Source organism: Nyctibius grandis, chromosome 2 (genome assembly GCF_013368605.1).
Source record: "Nyctibius grandis isolate bNycGra1 chromosome 2, bNycGra1.pri, whole genome shotgun sequence".
Lineage (NCBI taxonomy): Eukaryota > Metazoa > Chordata > Aves > Nyctibiiformes > Nyctibiidae > Nyctibius > Nyctibius grandis.
In genome coordinates, this window is record NC_090659.1 from 64,749,588 (window position 1) to 64,769,945 (window position 20,358).

Here is a 20,358-nt window from a genome sequence, read left to right on the forward strand (position 1 = left end):
TAAAAGGTAAACAAAAAACCATACTTAAATTGAGGCTCAAATTCCCTTATTTAGTTGCCCAAGTAAAGAAGAGCTATGTTAAGAAGTGCTTAGCACCTGCCAGCTCCTCACAGTTGAAAGCAATGAGAACACTGCACAGTGCAGCACATTTGAAAAATCATTCTGCCAATTTGAAGGAGAAAATACATATATTAGAATCAAGTTTTAAACTTCCATTTTGAAGAAATCTTGGTCTGACATTCCAGTGCTGTCTCTATTCTGTTATATAATAATATCATATTGAACACATCACCATTTCTCCAACTACCAGTAATTTACAAGGTTAATCCCCCAAAAAAACCAATATTAACCCATCTCTTTCCTATTCAGAGACATACATCTGCACCCATAGACTGTCATATGCACCATTAAAGGCATCTGACTAAAATGCAGCATTTCTTTAAAGAATAAAGTTTATAAGACCTGATACAGTGAAACCTGTCAGCACCTGCTCAACTTACTAAAACAAGAACCAGATCAGGAGAGGGACACAACTACCACAGTCAAGGGAAAAGTAAAGACATCAAAACAGGGCCACCTCTGAGGAAATTTGGCAACAGCACCGGCGTAACAACATCAGCCTTCTTCAAGGCCCACAGGGAACACACTGTGCAAACTAATGAAGAATTATAAATTATATTAAGCTAACAAAAAAAAAAAAAGGCCAACAAACTGTCTTAGAGCTAAACTGAAAATAATCTCCTTATAGAACATCACCTCCAAATATATTTTTGAGGTTATTAAGAACTATGTATTGAATGCTACCTTTCCTGTGTTTAATAGTTTCACTTAGGTCTCTCACCTAAGGCTTACTACAGTCCCCTTTTGATGTGTCAGTCCCCTCAGAACTCACCAAAATATATTGCTAGAAGTACGGAGTTATTTTCTTGCTGCCACACTTCATAGTACCAAGGATTTGACTTGATCTTTCTGAAGCCTGCCACATATGCAATATGCTGAAGTTCATTATTTAAAACAGAATTCTACTCTTTTTTGTGCATCTTGGAAAACACAGTGCTTGCACCAGACTTCATCAGGGTTCGAGAGTATTGCAAGAGCTCACCCATCACACAGAGTTTACAATCTCTGGCAAACTTGGTTGCACCATCTTATGCCAATGAGATCAGTTTGTAATACAGCTATACCGATCATATTTGTTCTGTTGTGACTTCTCCTCTACACGAGACTTAATTCAGGAAATACATAAAATGCACATTAAGGATGGCACATAGTCCCAGAAAAGGACGGTCAGATTTTCCCTTACTAGCCATTCTACATGCCATAGTCTAAGAAACAGAAGCTGGCCAAGAACAGTGATTAATTTGCTGGCCAAGAACAGTGATTAATTTGCAACAATATCTTTTTCTAGACAGTCGTTAGCTTTTCAAGAAGATGCTTATTTACTACATACACAAGGTCTAGTGCTGAGTGACAGCACAAATGTCAATGATGTATCTACCAAACCACAGACAAATGTGATTAGAGCGTTTGGCTAGAGGTACTCAAGCCAGTTTCCAACAGGCAATGTGACAGCTACTTCCTCTCCCTAACACGTAAAAAATGTGGCATGTCTCACAGATTCTAAAGCTTTGTTCTCTGTTTCTTCCGCACTAGATTCCTATGGAACAAATTAATGCCACTAACTCTGTTAAGTTAAAAAGAAAAAAATAGCAGATCAGAAAACCCCCGAGTGTTCATTAAAAAAAAAAAATTAGATAACATAAAACATGTGTATCTTCAATAAGTACTAATTCTTCACATTTAGACAATTATAGCACATAGCAGAGCTCCAAGTGACTCACACTACCTTCAGTATATCTGCTACTGCACTTTCAGCTTACATCCAGAGTTCACACCACTGAGCTTTCGCCACCTGATATTAACCATCTTGTCCTGGTTTGGACTAAAACAGACCCAATTTTCCTTTCGGCGATTTTTACTTTCAGGTAAGCTTCTTCTAAGTAACTGCACTTTCTGAAACTAACTGCATGTTTTGCAGACAGTGTCTGCTTCTAGGGCTGATAACGCTCAAAGTTTATAGTTATCACTGACGCACCGGTGGGGATGTTGTGCAGAAAGGCCCTTGCTGTACTTATTCCTAGAGAAACCAAGGTCACTGCTAAATTCCTCACTGATTACGAGTGAAGAGCCAAAGGGGGGGTCGCACCTGCAGGGAGGAGCGGACAGGGCAGGTGACCCAAAATTGACCAACGAGGTATTCCATCCCATACACGTCATTCTCAGTATAAAGACGGGGGATCAAGAGGGTCTCGCCGCCATCTGCTATGGTGGGTGTCCGAAGAGGACTCTGTCCATTTTCCTGCTGCCCCCAATCCCAATCCGTGCATCGCTGAATCCAGCTCTCGACCGTCGCTAGGCCCAGCCTGGGCCTTCCCGGAGCCTGCCCTGAAGTACCGGTGGTGACGTGGCTGACTTCAGGGGAGCTCGGTCTTGGTTTTATATATATTTGTATATATTTAATTTTTTCCATTATTATTATTATACTATTTTTCATTGCTATAGTTTATTAAAACTGTTTTAACTTTCCAACCCATAAGTCTCTCTCCCTTTTCTCTTTTCCTTCCCCTTCTGGCGGGGGCGGGGAGGAGGGTTAATACAGAGCGTCTGCCACCGGTTTAATAGCCAGCCCAGCTTTAAACCATGACACTTGTTTTCCCTTTATAACTAATAGAAAGAGAAAGGTATCTCTCCACAATGAGTTAGACCTCAGATAGGCTGAACTACCTTTAGGTGACACTTACCTGTATTTATTACATTACTTAGGCACTATGAATCCGGGCCACACAAAACCAGGCTCAAATTATGACTTTAGAAAGTCATACATATTCAAAAGAAGACAAATCTCTATTGCCTGCTATATATTTTCATCCTTTTAATGGGACACCTGCCATTATTCATATTATGGTCACAAGTAAAGAGAAGAAAGCCAATAAGAAAAACATTGTGTGTAGGTTTCCTACTTCGCTGAAGTTATACGCATCAAATGTGAATGAAAGAATTTCAGGAGAAATTATTAGTTAAACTAGGGTTGATTGTGAAGGACAAAAAATTTGTAATAGCTAGTGCCTCACACTCAGTATTAATAAAACCTTTGCCCACTAAGCTTTCCGCTGACTAAAGTCAAAGTACAGAAGCCAGGCTGTGCAGGTGGGATGGTCCCAAGGTGTGGCAGTAACACAACTGCACATGAAGTTTAACACAAAGTGGGTTGTCTTCTTAGATTTCCTTCTGCGTATTTTTGGAGAATCATGATCAATATAGCATGGGAACATAAAAATGGCCATACTGGGTGGCTCATATATCCACCTAGTCCAATATTCAATGATCAACAGTAGACAGTTAAATAAGGTATAAGAACAGTACAAGAATGTAGTCACACTTCTACAAAGTACTTAACTAGAAGTTCCTTCTCCTTCCTTGCCTTTTGCTAAGACAATTAGCACTAATCAAAGTGGTTCGGTAATTCACAAACCAAAGAAATACATTTCCTACATATAAAACATTTTTCACATACACAATATATATAAATAACATGACCCATATAAGTACATTTTTATACGCAATAGAAAACATGATTTCTTTAAACATGATTTCTTGCACATCCAATTACTATATAATGAATATGATTACACATATTGTTTAAAAAGATGGTACTGTTTCTCCTTCTTAGTAAGCTAATATGTAAAACTATTTTTCTGTGAATATTCCTTTTTTATAAACAACCATGAGCAAACAATTTGTCTGTGGTCAAGAGGATGTTCAAAAAGAACATAAAGACTATTTTTTCTGACACAGAAAAAACAGACACATTTTGAAGAGAAAATGTAAAGTAAAACTGTTGCACAAACATGCCATGACATACATTACCTAACTGGTTTTGATCCAGTGTCTGCAGCTATGCCCATTGGTATCTCCTGAAAATTTAGATGAAAAACTACCAATAATCAGTAAAGAAACAAACAAATAGCAAGGGAAAAGCCAAAGTATTTTCAAAATACACTTCAGAAGTAGTGCATGGCAGCTGAGAGAGGATATCTTAGGAAGATGTTCAGAAACGGTTCTCACAACTTTGCCTTCAACACCAGCCGTTCCTTTGTGCTCTCCCGCTCCTGCTGAGGGAATCCATACACAAAGACAGCCATGTTCCCTCTAAGCCCAAAGTCTCCTCATCCATATCCAACATAATTTCTCTAAAATGTAAATTACTCTAGCCCCTTCTGGGCCTTCCTGTGTGAGACGAGCAGGCCCCATCTCTGAAGAGTGGTGTTCCACTCTTTAAGGGCTGTGAACACAACGATTTTTCACAGCAATCCAACTTTTTTAAACTGTGAAAGAGCAAAATGCTATCAGCTCTCACTGACCCTTGCTTCTGGGAAGACACATACAAATGACTGAAAGTTGAGGAAGTTGAAGAGAGTTGTAGAATGGCGCTGCAATGCCTGATGTAAGGAGACTGAAGCTTAAATGGCCATAAGACTACCAGGGTTTTGGAAATCACTGGAACAGAGTTTCACTCTATTTACTCAGAAGGGGTCACTTAAAATAGGTGTTAAGGCTTGCGAAAAGGAGGCCCATAGTAGAGGCAGACGTGTACATCCAAGATCAAAGAGTGGAGAAATCACAGCTAACAGAGGAATAAGGCGGACTTAATGCTAGTAAACATCTTAAAATGATTGTGATTTGCCTGAGGATATGAGTAACAAGAAAAAAAGGACTTGCTGCAGGGGGGTGGGGGGAAATGTAGGATTTAAAAGAGAAGTGCTCTCACTAGTTCAAGGAAACAAACAGAGAAAAGCTGTTGGTTTATGGTGTCTCCCTTGTCTAACAACTTTAAAGGCTGGGTGCAGCTAGATGAGGACCTGCTTTAGATTTCAGTGTCTGGTAGAAAAATGGGCAGCAGGGCCTGGAAAAACCATTACTGTGTGACCAAGGTGTATCAGATCACCACCCATGACAGAGAGAGAAGCCTCAGAAACACGTACCACAACACTGGGGTAAAGACAGAAGCTTAAAGCCTAGGAAGGATAAAATTTAACAAATACCCCAGATTTTTTGAGGTGCTTTTTAATCTGGAATTCAATAGACAAATAAATTATTTGTATCGTCGCACTAATAACTACAGCAAGACTGATTTTACTAAACATCACAGCGAGAAAGGATAAAGACCTGTCAACATCTCCTTTCTAAGTCAATGGGTAAACATCCCTGGTTTCAAAAGAACCAGGTTCTGCACCATTCTTTCCTGCCCAGCCTTTCTCACACTACAGGCTTTGAAGATACATGCTAAAGGGAAGCCACAGCTAAAACAAACTCCAAGCACCACATCTAATTGCACAGAGAAGTAAACCACTAAAGAATGGTCTGTGAAAGATATTAAAGAATAATCCATAATCACAAAAGGAAAAAAGTCATCTGAGCAGTCTCAACACAGATCTCAGGAAAAATATCCAGGCCTTTGAATACTTAATATGAGTCCAAAAAAATCAGGATATTTTCATTTAAGACACCATCTATCTCAAGTATCCCACCTGAAATATGACAACACATCCATGTAGTTTAAGATTCACAACACCACCAGTTACAAAGACAAAAATATACAGCACCTAAGGCAGAACAGAGGGCTACCTCAAACGCAGGTAGCAGATCACTGATTTTGAGTTGTGCAAGTCTCAGATTCAACTCCAAGACAGGGAATAGCGGCACAATTCGCAATGTTACCTCTCAAATACTTCTCCCATGAGAATTAGACAAATCTACATTGTCACAGAGCAACAAATGGGCCTGTGGTCTTACATATAAAGAAATGAAAAATGTTCTTTTTTTTTATTATCACTTGGTAATGCACATACCAGGAAATGTCTTATCAAGAACGTGAAGAAAGAGCTCTCCAAGACTTCAGAGAGAAAGGCAGGACTCATTTTTCTGGTGAAAATGTTTCTTCAGTATTTTCACTCAAACACACACACACTAAAAATATGCAGAAGTGACCTGCCTCTCTAAAAGTTGGAAAAGAAGAAGCCTTAGCTCAATCTTGTATGTATACACTTTTAATCTTACCCTTAAACAAGACCGAATTGAGCATAACTGCACTGAAGGTCAGCTTCTATACTGGCATATCAAATTTCAAGCCAACAGCTCTTTTATTTAAAATATGTTAGATAAAAAGGTAATATGCTCTCTGTAAGAGTTCCCTTGAGGTTAGAACCACCAATAAATTAACTGTTACCATATGTTTGGCTTCTTTTGGCAAAATTCAGTAACAAAACACTGCCAAACCTCTTTTGGCAGGTAATAATATTTGGTAGCTTATAGTACTACTTGGGGGAAAAAGGAAACTGGACAGAAAGCTTGGAAATTAATAGAAGAAACTGCATTTCTATCCTTGCATAGTTAGCTATATGCTGTTGAAACAAAAATTCTAACAAAGTCAACTCTATGGGTCTGATCTATAATAAGTAGCTGTCTCCTCAAAAAGAGCTATATCAAATGCAAACCCAAACACACCATACAGTACAGTAATGCAAATATTCTGCATCTGTTTTTTTAAACAACGCTAGATATGTATGATCTATTTTGCAGATGAGAAGCTTTGTAAAATTATTATTCCAAAGTGTTAAAATGCATCTTAGTGCTTTCATTATAGTGGGTTTATTTCATTATAAACGAGCAAAGTCTGGGCTTATTTGCAACGCCAAGTTTTTAAGTTTCACTTATGTTAAAATGAAATACTTTCAGTTTTCTACATCTTTATGTTAAAATGAAATACTTTCAGTTTTCTACATCTTTTATACCTACATAATTGAAAATAGAATGTGACAGATAAAACGCCTTTAACACACCTCTAATTATAGTTACAGACATAGGATATTAAATTCTGGGTATTTTAAGGACATCTAGAAGAGATTTTTTTTTTTTTTTAAATTGCAGCTAAACAGGGTCAGGGCAAACCTAGCTGGTCCTATTCCTTTACCAAGACAAGAAGAAGTTGCTCTGTAAGGTCACATTTATATGAAATCAATGCTTCTTCAGATACGAAAATGTCCATTTCATTTTATTTTTGTAATCATCTATGATAACATACCCTAAATTCATTATTATTCTAATTTCCAATAAAATGAATATAGCCTATTGTTCATGCCATTGCACGTACAAGAAAAACAGACACTTAAAAATTCCATATTTCTTTAATCAATTGCATCATCCCATTAAATTCTAATTTTTATGTACAGAAATCACTTCCTAGTCAGCTTACAATTCCACACACACATCTGGCAAGCAGTTTGAAGCAAGCTGACAGGTATAGGCCAGACATTTCACTTCTTAAAGTCATGTTATTGCATGGTTAATCCTATATTTGCATTAATTTGATTACAAACACTTACAGGTAAAAAGTAATCCTAAAGTGTAGGTCTAAAGACTATAATATAAGCTTCTGGAAGGTTTTTCCAGAAGAAAAATATTTTTGCTATTCTATGAATGCTTGCCTCATTCAGCCATTTGGGATTTTATTAATAATCTTCTCATTACTGTATTCATCTTCTGATTTCTTATTTTTTATTTTAAGTCAGGCAATTTCTGTGAAGACTTGACACTGAAATCAGAGACTTCATTACCCTGCAAAATATACCCCCAGTTCAAAGTATGTAAGAGGGTTAAACAAAATGCAAACATTTAATGCAACATTAAGCATGTGAAATAAAAACTTGATTGCCTAAAGAAAGCATGCTATGCTGTTACCCTGGTGACAGGTTAAAAAAGGATTGTGAGATGAATGGCTGTATGATATGAAATTAAAATGTTTCACATCGAACAATCCAAAATGAATTGTGAAAGGTTAGAGAAGAGGAGAGAGAAATCAATTCTCCAACGGCAATGGTGAATGGAAGTGAAGTCTGAATAGGATTTGCCAGTGGGGTGCAACAGCTGCCAAATATCCTGCAGCCAAAGAATTACAATAATACTGATGAAGTGTGCAAGAGCTTTTGGAATCATTGCAGGGAACAGAGAAATACTCCTACAATAATGAGGCCATTTCATGTCCCATCCCACTTTCGCAGTTCAATCAAAGGAAAAAGAAACTGTTGAAAATTGTAATACTCAATAAAAAAAGGTATAAATGAATTATCTATCCCTTCAATCAATATCTTATATTTAACTACAGCCTTTGTGAACCACGAATGAAGCAAGCATGCTAAAGAATGGACAAATCAAGACACATACATGTAAAAGTATGCAGACAATATTGAATGAGAGACTACTTCTTCCCACATATTTTGTTGACAACATTTCTACAGCAACAGCATCCGGAATAAGCTATACACTACACAAACAAACAGCAGGGCACAACCAGTGCCTCAAGGAACTTCACAAGGTAAGGTCCTGATGTTTGGGCTTATCTTTTTTATGTTAATAATCCTAGGAAAGAAACATCAGTAAAACTTCTCTCGTGAATTCAGTTACACATGCATTTACTGAGCTTAGAGTCCCCCAAAATCAAGAAAAACTTTGCCCTTCCATAAAAACCTCCAACACAACTTCATTTCTGCCCTTTGAAACTCCAAATAAAATATACAGATGGAGAGGAAAAACTATGCTAAAAATAGCTGTGAAATGACCAGGGAACACGTGGAGATTAGCACACACCTTGTTAGTTCTATGGTTTCATGCATACACATTTTACACACAGACAAATATTAAAGAATGGGTTTAGGGGGTGTAAACCTGCATGACAGGAAAGAATTGTTGGGCTTATAAAAGGGATCAAAGTAAAGGAAAAGAGAGAGGTCTTGTGGTAAAGATAGGATCTTGCAGAAGAGAAGGTCATAAGCAAAGCATGGATGAGAAAAGGTCCAGATTTACAGCTAAAAAGGGCCAGGAATATGGTAGCACAATAGAACACATTCACATGTGCATACTATGTAAATTCAAGTTTCACCATTAAGTGAACAGTAGCCACAGAAGCTATAAAGCTCCTACAGCAGCTGCTGTTTTCCCAGCAGACATGGTGAAAATAAAAAATAAACGTAGGGACTTAGCCAGGTCCATTTACTTTAGTGAACAGCTTTCCTGCCAGCAATCACCTCAGCAAGACACATGCCACTGCTCTGGAGATCTTCCCAAGAGATGCTCAGTGAGGGTCAAACTTTTCAGAATTATTATCTTCATAATGATTTCATAATGGTTATCAACTTTAAAGATTGAGCAAGCGTGGATTCCTGAATGCCAAGGACACTTTTTTCCCTACAAACAACATAGGGATTACAGGCTATGAAAATTTCCCATAACAGACCATTCTGTTTCCGGAATATGTTCATGAATCATATGAAATGATGGCTCTGCTTTCAAACAACTATATCAATACTTTATATTACTTAAGTTATCAATTCTGATTCCATTAATTTAATCCAATCAAAGAAAAAAATTATACATACATTCTGTAGAAACAGTCATAAATGCAACCTTGAAATGTCCAATTTCAACTTTTATATTTTGCATAAAAGTTCATTACCACTGGCCAAAAATACCTGTTTCATATATTTGCATCTACTTGTTTGTCTCTAGCACACATAATCCTCTTTCTGTAATAAGCAACTGAACAATGTAGAAGGGTAAATAATACCAGATTTTAAAGACAGCTAGAATATTATATAGGGCAGCTGGTTTAGCAGTGATTAAGCAAGATTACAAAAAAAAAATTAAGTAATTATTTATGAGAGGTCAAAAGAACAACATTAAGTAATACCTAAAGAGACAAAAGAGGGTTGTCACAATCAGAAGAGCCCATTATAAACAAGGATATCCCACAGAAAAGGGAGAACAGAGTCTTAGTACCTTGCTAGTCTATGGGGAAAGAAAAAAACAACACAGTGGAATAATGGTCTGAAGCTGCCGTAGTTACATAAACATATCAAGGACTTTCAAAGGCCTAACAGTAAATCATGAAAAGAACACTTGACTTGTTGACCTGAGGACCAGAACAGTAAGGATAAGACAGCGTTATTTTCATGAGCTAAGGATGACTGCATAACTCCAAAACGAGGGAATGAAGAAAGACACAAGTGGGCTGGACTTAGTCATCCTTACCTAATGAAAACAAAGTGGTTTATCTTTATACCACACTGGAAGGTATTAGTAGGGTAATGCAAAGTATAAATATTTAGCTGTACTTGCAATAACTGTTCATGCTATTACTGAGGTTCGGCAGGGGGGGGAATAAAAATCATGTAATGTAATTGATACAATTCAATGGAGCCTGTGACTGTGCTGCAAGAAAGGGCTCTCCCTCTTTCCAAGCAGCCAGTTCAGATGACTCCAGTGAATTTTCCTGACATCATCTTGCTTCTTAAAATTAATGTAACATAACCTTATTTTGTGCTGCTCCAGCAGCGCAGGAGCACCAGGAAGCTCTCCTACTGGGCAGCTGACCATCCTTCCATATGGGGAAGCCCTAGGCTGGCAAAGAGCTGGCTCCAACCCAGACTCCAGCAGGGTAATGGGTGTAGTCCATGTGAAAGCAAGCATGCCCGAGAGGCGCGGGGCTCCACTGCTCTCCGAGCAGTTCCCTCACTGCCCTAATCGTGCAATGGCAAGGCAAAGCAGGCATCTGAATCATTATTACTATGTGTACCTGAGGATTTATGTCAATATATCTATACCAAATCAATCTAGACACAAACCTACAATAACGCATTAAATAAAAAACTGAATATACCCATTTCTGTTGTTGCAGTTCACCAGTCATGTTATGCCCACTGTACTGGGTCCCTGGATTTTCAGAATTTTTAAACATACAAAAATTCAGCCCAGCTATTTCAGAACTTGACAAAAACTTGCTTGTATTTTATCTGCAATTTCTCACTATACACTTACCCTTCCTGTGAAAATACTATTTTATGCTTAGAAAGCATCATCCATTTTTGGTCTCAAAATACTTTATACATGTTGATAAATAAATATTTACAAAACCTCAATAATGTAGTAAAATATTAAGGTCATTTTGTCTTTTTGTAAACTGAGACTCAATCCAACTGACTTCTCTAAGGTCCCACAAGAACAGTTACGAGTTTAACTCAAGACTCCCTAATCCCAGTCTTCTATATTAAAAACACACAAGCAAGAAAAAACCTTTAGGTTTTTTGCTAGCAATATAAAACATTTTCCAGTGTGTTGCCATCTTTTTGCCTGTAGTATCAGGTAATATGGGTATGCAGCCTCACTGTTTTTTTCCAAGTCATAAATGATGAAAGGGTAAAACCCATAGAAAAATTAGGAAAATACACTTAGCAGCCAACACAAGCAACACATAGGAAGTGCTGTAGGCAATTGGGTTTAGAAGTATAAACATCACATTAGTAGACCCATGAGATAGCATGATGTAGCCACACCTGGAGAGTCACTCTCCTATTCCCCTCCCAAACCACTAATGAAAACAAGTCTGAAGCCAAAATGTGAAGATTCAACTGCACAACATCATTTTTGTTCTCAAAGGCTAACTACATCAAACAGACATAAAATAAACTGGATTGACTTCAGCCAAAATATGTTTCCACTTGAAACAAGATCGAGGTCTGTCTAGAAGACCTTGGGATTTTACTAGATGCTGTAAATCTGTTCAGCAGCTGTGGGTGGCACCAGTTTCACAATAAACTGGACTATGGAATAAGTAGGAAAAGTCCTAGGTAAAATAACCAAAACCTGAACAATGAAACAATCATCAGTCATTCACGGCTCTTTCCTGTAGGAAACATGTGCCCCTATTATCTGGATATCATGGTGAAATATTCACATGAGTACCTGACTCACAAAATACCAAGCATTTTCATTAGCTAATTATCTTTAAAAAAAAAAAAACCTCACCTAAAAAAATCGCACAACACCCCACAACAACCTTTTTCCCAAGAAAACTGGTTAAAAAACAACCAGTTAAATTAAAAAAAAAAAAAACCAACCAGAAAATACTCTAAATATTAGATTACATAACAAAAGTAAATGTCTATATTCCTGTAACTCTGAGCATACACAGGTCTCCAGCAGCTGTTCTAGTTAAAGGCTGGTAAATTAATCCTAGGAGACTGTTGCTGAGGCAAGGGGCACATAGCAATGCGGATAGTGGAAACTCACCTGTGGGTGCTCCACCCAAATCATAATACAATTTAGTTTAACACAGGAAAGGCATACCAGCCTTCAGCTTGTGGCCTATATTAACCTCAACACCACACAAACTACTGCAACAAAGAATCCCACTACAGGGGTCACGTCTCATTGAAATGAGCTGAAGAAAGTTGAGTGTTTGATCCTAATGAGGCAATAGCTCAGAGTTCGTTACAGCAAGAACCTTACAGCTGATGATTCAGTCACCCAGAGGATTGCAAAATACATATTTTCCAGTCACTTCCCTGCAAATATCGACTGTAGAGGAGAACCCCCTCGTGAGTCTGATCTCAGGCACAAAGCTAAGGCCCACCTCTGCATCCATTTTACAAGCCATCCTCTGCTCATCTCTTCCTCCTTGCTACACATTGCCACCCTTCCAGCTCTTGCAGAATAATTTCACATCATGAGTACTTAACTTGGCTCTGTCAGAATGATCTACAGTAAAGTATTACTAACCGTTTCTAGGCTAATATGGGTCATTTTAGCAGAACCAGAGTAGAAAGCAACTACAAACAAAATCACATCTGCATATCTGGAGGAGGAGGGGGGATAAGGCAGAGACCAAGGGAGGAGCAGGCTGGGACAACAATTCTTTAATCTGGCTCAGCTCCATCTCATCTGATCACAGTCTCAGTAGCACTTCTAGTGAAAGGTGGAGCTTCTGTGAAGACTTCCAACCATGGTTTGTTCTATCTACCTATCTGGCTAGAATAACAATCCTGAGCTTGGGCTGAATAAATCATAGGGAAAAAGGGAACTCAAAATACCCCTGCAGTTGTGAAAAGAATGCATGTTATACATATGGCTCCCAAAAGGGAAAAGAAAACAAACCAAACCCAAAGATAATCATATAACTCAAGTTCAGCAAAAAAATTGTCTATTTGGCAGCTGTGACAAGTATAGAAGAAATAATGCACGATTTCAAAACACTACTTTTCAGTGCAATTCCTCACACAAAAAATCCTCAGTTGCTTTCAGTACATACAAAAGAAAAAAATGGTGTCAACATAAATAGTATCAGAGAGCTGAAATTTTGAAGATGATCATCAACATGGCGGTGTAGCTTTCCAAACTATTAGGAGAATGTTACAGAATGGCCCAGTTCTGCCACAGTGAACTGCATCCAAGATTACAACTGGCCTTTTTGATTTGTTGCCAGTAGCACAGGTTCCTACTCAGCAATTTTTATTTACTAATATTTTTCAAACAGATTGCAGTCATACCAACAAAGATGTGCTTTCTGTGGCCACAATCCTGCTCCCTAAAAAGTACCCATGACATGGAACACCTTCGAAAACAAGTCAGATGCAGTTTGGGTAAGTTAAGGAGATGCTGTGAGAGATCCTTCATGGGACTGCTATAACTTGTATGCTCCACAGTCCTCAGTCCCCTCTAGAGGGAGTCCACTAGCTGCTCTAAAGAGAGGAGAACACTGTCCAGGGCAGTGCACAATCATTTGACCTCATTCTGCCTTTGTTTCTCTGACTTTTCCTCTGAAGGAGCTGCATAATTTTGAGGAAGGGGTATCATTATCAGGTTTGGATTTCTTCAGAAGCTACACACCAGTAAGCCTTTTGCATTAACCTCATCCTTATTTGGCCTCAAACAGGCAGCTTTACTATCACTAAGACAAGTAAATCTAACAATATACGTGGATTGAAACAATGACCTATTCACTAAGAACCACACTCAGGCACCAGTTTGAGAAAATTTTAAGGCTCAACTTCTGAAGGATTCATTCCAGAGCCACATATGTCACAACAGACAGAAACGATCATCCTTTGAAAGCTGAGCTGAACGCAAGTACACCCTATCATGGCAAGAGAAAGTGACCTTCCCTGTACTGAAAACATTTGTTAGCTGCACCATTTAAAATAACTGAAAAATCAGACCTTAATCCAGTGTTACCAAGCACAAACTTCATGTGGTCAGACTCTGCTGCCTTCTCTGCTAATGCTGGAACGGAGTGAGTTAGGTTAGAAGGACTCAAAAAATAAAGTTGAGTTTTTTTTCAAAGCAGGAGTGGCATTTGTTTCCCTGATGCAGCACAAAAAGAGATGAATGACCATGCCCAATGGCTCAATGCAATACTTGGTTTATGTATTTGACATCTTGGTTAAAATAGTTGTGTATGTCTTTTTTTATTAAGATACAAAGATATCTAGTACTGAAAGAACATACTTGCAATAGAAAGAAAACATTAAAAGATTCTTCAACAATTGGACTCCTTTTCTTTTCTTGTTAGCAAGTCAGAACATTCCACAGGCCAGAGAAAAAAAATCTCAAATCAGAGCAGGGAATGCAACAGCAGTTTGAGAATCACCACTTAAATCAAAAATTCCTATCCCTATTCTATGTACAAAGCAATGCATTACTACTCTACAGCAGTACCAGACTACTTCCTACGCTGGCCAATAAAAACTACAATCAATGCTCCTCCTCATTTTCCCTAATTCATCTTTTATTCAGGGAACATTGGCCTTAGGGTGTCTTTTCTTCTCCTTATGCCATTTGCTATGGAGGATATAACTTGTGGAAGGAAATAAAAAGGTGCTTTACTTTCCCCTATAGGTGCATAAGGCAAGCAGTGACCTAGCCCTACATATGCTACATATTACAAAGCCATTATGCTTGCTCTAAGTGTCTCTTTTTTCTTTTTTTTTCCCCCCTGTTTTTTTTAGCACCACATGGTATTATTTATCTTTGTGGGTACAAATAAAAATAAAGACTTCTTGAAACCACATTTATTTATTCCTGACCACTGTAAAATCAGTAATAGAATACACTGTCAAACCACTGGCATGGAATGCGAATAATGTCTATCCTGCATTCTGACTTCTCCCTCTCTCACACAAACACACACACATGCAACGACGTTAAAAGAATGTGAGTCGAGAAGAAAAAGCATGCTGAAGTTAGGATACACTGTATGCAGCCGTTGCAAACACCAACTACCCAAGCAAGGTTCACAAATTCATTGTTCTAATAGAAGGTCTCAAGGCATAGACAATGATGGGCCAAAGGACAACGCAAGCTAGAAACAACCTAGAAGAAAAAAAGCATACTGTTCCAAAAAAGCCAAAGAAGTGAATTAGTATTTTGACACAAGGTACTGCAATGGCTGGCCAATTAACAGTACTACCTCAAGTTACTAACAGCTACTATCCAAAAGAATGAGGGAGTGGCGGAATAAAAGCACCAAAAAACATACTTAAAGCAAGGTGCTGACTCTTCCAGCATCTACCAGTCAGAAAGTGTTTTCAGAATTAGACCTTAAATTATTAAGGTTCTTCATCAAGGTAGAAAATTACTCATGAATCCACAATATTTTAAAGCTCTGTAGCTGAATATTCATATTATCCCAAAGTGCTTAGATCGCTTCAAATGGGCACATGGGAAATTTGCAATGCTCAATTTGCGGTTAGTTAACTAATGCAGCAACATTTTGCATTAATGAAACTCCTGATGTGCATTAATTACTGTACTGGCTTGTAACACATTTTTGTGCCTATGAGTTTGCTAATATGTAGAATGAAAATAATCATGTATGACTTGTGTGAGTAGGGAAATGTAAGCCACAGCTCATTTGAATTTAGAAAAAACAGACTATATTAAGAAACCATGCAGTTTCTCACCAGTGTTTCTTGGGCATGAGAAGATGCCATTAACAAAACGCATCAGCACATCTGAGTTCCTAGAAATGAACTTACCTTGGAGTCCCTAGAAATTGCTGTGATCTCAGTTGTTCAGCCACATACAAAGACGCTGCTGTTGCCAGTAGTTCTCTTCTTTCAAGATCTGTCAACTTGTGTCCTAGTTTTCAAAAAAGCAGTTAAAAAAAAATTAGATACCAGAGACCAACACAGACACAAAAAGTAACAACTACCAGCGAAGACACTGTTCAGTCCTTATACATGAAACCTACATTTTTCTTCCCCTAAATTAAGCTGAGGCTCAGCATAGCAGACGCTCCGAGTCTGAGAGTTTAAATTGCATGTTTTCATACAGATCAGCCCTACTGCTAACACTGGTATCTCTGTTAAAAACAATTTGACAACTGAAAGAAAAAAAACTGAACGATGCTGCAGCATCTTGTTTTCGTTACTGAAATGTCACTGGTTGACATATTGTGCCTTATGCCGGTGAGGAATCCATCTGTACGTTAGGAACTTACTCAAAATATACAGCATTCTTTCTCAGTACTTTACCTTGCAAAGGCTACAGATCTTCCAGGCAAAATGGATAACACGACAATACAAACCCCAGAAATAAAAGTGGATAAAACTACTTGTCAGCCCTGGGTCATTTAGTGCCATTTGTGTAATCACTAGTTTGCAACTAATGGAGCCAAAGTCATGTTTGGCACTTCATAAGCAGAGAATGGCTCAAAGTAGCTTACAATTTGAAGACAGGGAAGTTAATAAAGGTTTGGGCAAAAAGGTCAAAACTAGAGTGATTGGCAGCAGGTTTTCTCCCAACCTGGTCTTGTTCCAGAAAGTGAAGTTAATTAGAAATTCACTTGTCCATTCAGCACGCTAAAAGACAGAGCACAGAGACAGAACTTTGCCTGTCAGGGACTTTAGGTCAGAAACCGCACAACACGGACTTGGCATGAGAAGCTGGCAAATACGCGGCCAAGACTGATGTCACCAGAGAACTAGAACAGTCAAAACGGATGTGAGCGGGAGCAAAAGAACAGGTAAAGTAGTTGGTCCACAAGGCAGTGGCAGGAAGTTCAAGTTGACGTAGAAGAGGACAAGAAGTGCAAAGATGAATTGTCATGGAGAAAAATAGGCAAACTTCATCCTCAGGAGAGAGATTTCGCACAGATGAAAGCAAGGGTGTTTCAAAAGCCAGAGGAGAGGAAAAGGCAATAAAGTTAAAAAAAAAAAAAGACAAAGACTGATTTAGCTGAATGCAGTTACAACAGAGCTTTCAAAAAGTCCTTTATGCAGCTGCTGTCTGCTTCAGCAGACCTTCACGTGTACGTATCACAGCAAATGCCATCATCCACGACCAGTACAGAGTCACATGAACGGATGGGGGAAGAGGTGGGGAAGGAGTTCAGAAGGCTGTATCTCCCTGAGCAACTCTTCCCCATGGGGCATGTTTGCTTCCAGTCCTACAGCAGAGAAACAGTTACACAGTTCCCTTCTACACCTCCGCTCTCCCATTGCCTCAGCACTACTGCATGTGATGTTAACTCTCATTCCCCAGTACTGGTCACTAGCAACTGACAATTTCTCTCAGTAGCATAAGACTAACACAATCCTCAGGAAAACCCAGAATGGAGACCTCTGAAAAGGACTGGAACAGACTTTACAGTAACAAGTGCACAATTCCAAAACAGGATGTCTTCTGCACAGGACACATCCTTCCGCTGGGCATATTAAATATCGATAGGTAAGGAGGCTGCTTAGAGTCCACCTCAGCAATGCAATCATGCCACAGTGATGGAAACATGCTCATTACACTTCCAGCTAACAGTACAAAGGAGCTGTCACAGGCCAAAAAATGTAAATTTTAAAATAACAAAAGCCAGCAAATCTGCATCAATTTATTTTGCATTTAGCCCATATTAACATATTCTGGCTAAAGATTACTGCAACCTTCTTCACTCAGTGTTTATTATTTTTTTATCTGCCTTGAAATGGAAACTGTCTTTAACAAACGTATGCAGAAATATAAATGTTGAAAGGTTGAGGAACTGGCTGGAGAAAGAAACTTGATCTTCCTTTGCCAGTTACTAGAAAAACTGATTGCAAAGTGAAAGTCAAAAAACACTGAGCTTTTGTACTATTTGTGTAGATACACAAACACATATACGTGTATATATAAGGCTTATGTAACTACATAATGCAATAACATCAACTATCTGGCTCTGAAATGTGCCAGTTTTCCAGTTGTTTACACACAATGAAGAAGCTCCGAGATCATTTTTCCAAAACACTGTATCTAAAATTGGTGGTTTGTTTGCATGTCTCAGCTAAAGACACATCAGGAAATCCACTCTAAAACCTTTGCTTTTCAGTCACCCTGCCTAACACCCATGACAAGTCCATGTGACCAAAACTGCATGTTCCCACCTACTCCAACACACACTGGTGCCATCAACTCATATAAAGGAACAAGGTAAAACTGGAAAGATCCCAATTTGAAGGTTTTATTGCATGACCTCCATCTCGGATGAAATCAATAACCGCTTTTGCACTTGCTGTGCTGCAAAAACTATTTTCTCCTTGGATCTTCAATAAAAATCAAACTCCAAACAGTGAACAAAGGTCAATAATTTGAAACAGGTTAACAACCAATCAAGAGTTACATTCGCCTCTTCATTATCACAAACGCGAAAAAAATGTTTATCCACTTTCTCTATTTGTCACTATTTGCATCAGTTGTGGCACAGAGATGGCAAGCAGAAAACCAGTCATGACTGTAGTATCCAATGTGGGCAATTTGCATTTATTTTCTTAAGCCTCCAAGATAATATAAACTGTTAACAAGAACATACCAAAATTAGGTTTTGGTCTTTGGCTTTTTAGCAATAATGACACAATCCTACCACAGAATGTCCTTAGCATAACTTTGGAGGCATACCTCAGAAGCTTGATTAAAGGCTGCTTCCTAAGGATGGCAATTTACCTTTATTATACAAGACAGACTGACTTAGTCCTCTGAACTCCAGCCCCATTTCCCTTGCCTTCTGCTCTTGCTCTGCTGCTATGCTCAGCAGAATTTTAAGCAGTTTTAAAGTTAAACTTTCAATTACATTACTATATTTGGAAATACACAAATGTGCCGGATAGTGATACCGTTGTTTCACTTCAAGTCTTATTTTACCTTACAAGCTACCCCCTCAGGATTTCAATTGGATGTCTTGAGGTATAAGTTAATACTCACCATCAATAAAGATATAATAACACACCCTATCATGTTCACCATGTAGAAGATCAATCTGAAAAGTAGCAAAGCTACCTCTGGGGCATTTGTGCTAGTGCTGCCTTGACAGGGAGTGAAAGGAGTAAGTAGTAAAGGTTCCCCAGCTTCCAACATGGGAAGTTCTGTCATTGCTCTTTTCTGCCCTCATCACTGCAGACTCCTGGGCTACATAGAGATTTAATCTCCACCATAAAATGTAAATCAGCTCCCAAATCTCTCTGCTCAACTCGGGATATACTTCTGCAGGCTCACTATCATCACCAAACTGAATTATATAAGCTGAACGTAAAACAGGATTAATGGCTATAAAATTATGTCACAGCTGAAGGAGTGGAAGCACTGTTGTTCATATTATTTAAAACTAGACCACACACATCTATTACTACTAAATGACAGAACCCTGGTCAGAAGGAAGATAAGGAAAAAGTATTTCTCTCTCGTTTCCCTAATGTTATGATTGCTTAAATCAATATTATCCCAGTATCCCCCAAGCTGAGTCAAAAAGGTTCATGCAATTACTTTACATAACCAACTTCAAATTAAATTACATAAAAGGTCATTTTTCCCATAACAGTCTCATTTGCATTTTGTCCTAGAAATGTGTTTCCTACTATCAATTACAGGGAAAAAAAACAAAACCAAACAAACAAGCCCTGGTTATGTGCCTGGGTCTGTTACTTAATACTTGAAAAGTGCCTGTTTTCTGATTGGGAAGAAAAAAAGTTAAAAGCAAAATGGGTAAGATAGAAAGTATCAGCATAATTCTGATCCATACCAATGCAGGCAATGCTTATATCATTTCTAGGTTCTGTTTTGGCTCGAGTTTTTCCCCAATGGATTTTGACGTTGACCATTATAGATGGCATGTATACCAAGCAGGCTGAGGCAGAAAACAAAGTTGGATGTTATTAGAGGTTTATTTCTTCTGAAGTCCAGCAGAGCCTTGCTCCATCCAGATGGTCATGGTAAAAGACACAATATTGTCTGCACATGCAATCTCAAACCAGACTAGTGAAGATATCTCTCAGAGAACTCGTGATCACTTGTAAGATGGATGCTATAGCATACAGAAAGGAAACTTCTACTATTTTGAATTATAAAGGAATTAGTGACAGACCAAGAAACATTTCTTGGCTTCACACGTCAGAAAGAAGAAAATCAAGTAAGCTAACTGCTAAGTCAATCCAGTAGCTTCGTAAAACGAAG

At 38.3% G+C, this 20,358-nt stretch overlaps 1 protein-coding gene across 4 annotated transcripts in view; it reads right to left on the reverse strand.

Annotated features, from left to right (window-relative positions):
• PCCA (propionyl-CoA carboxylase subunit alpha) overlaps positions 1–20,358 on the reverse strand; it is a 566,570-nt gene that overhangs the window by 126,880 nt on the left and 419,332 nt on the right. For all 4 annotated transcript variants that reach the window (XR_011047688.1, XM_068395362.1, XM_068395359.1 and 1 more), the window contains one exon: positions 15,924–16,026. Coding sequence is in view for 3 of the 4 variants with exons in the window: in XM_068395362.1 (XP_068251463.1) it covers positions 15,924–16,026 (103 nt within the window). In the remaining variant the exon portion in view is untranslated. The remainder of the gene's footprint in view (positions 1–15,923; positions 16,027–20,358) is intronic.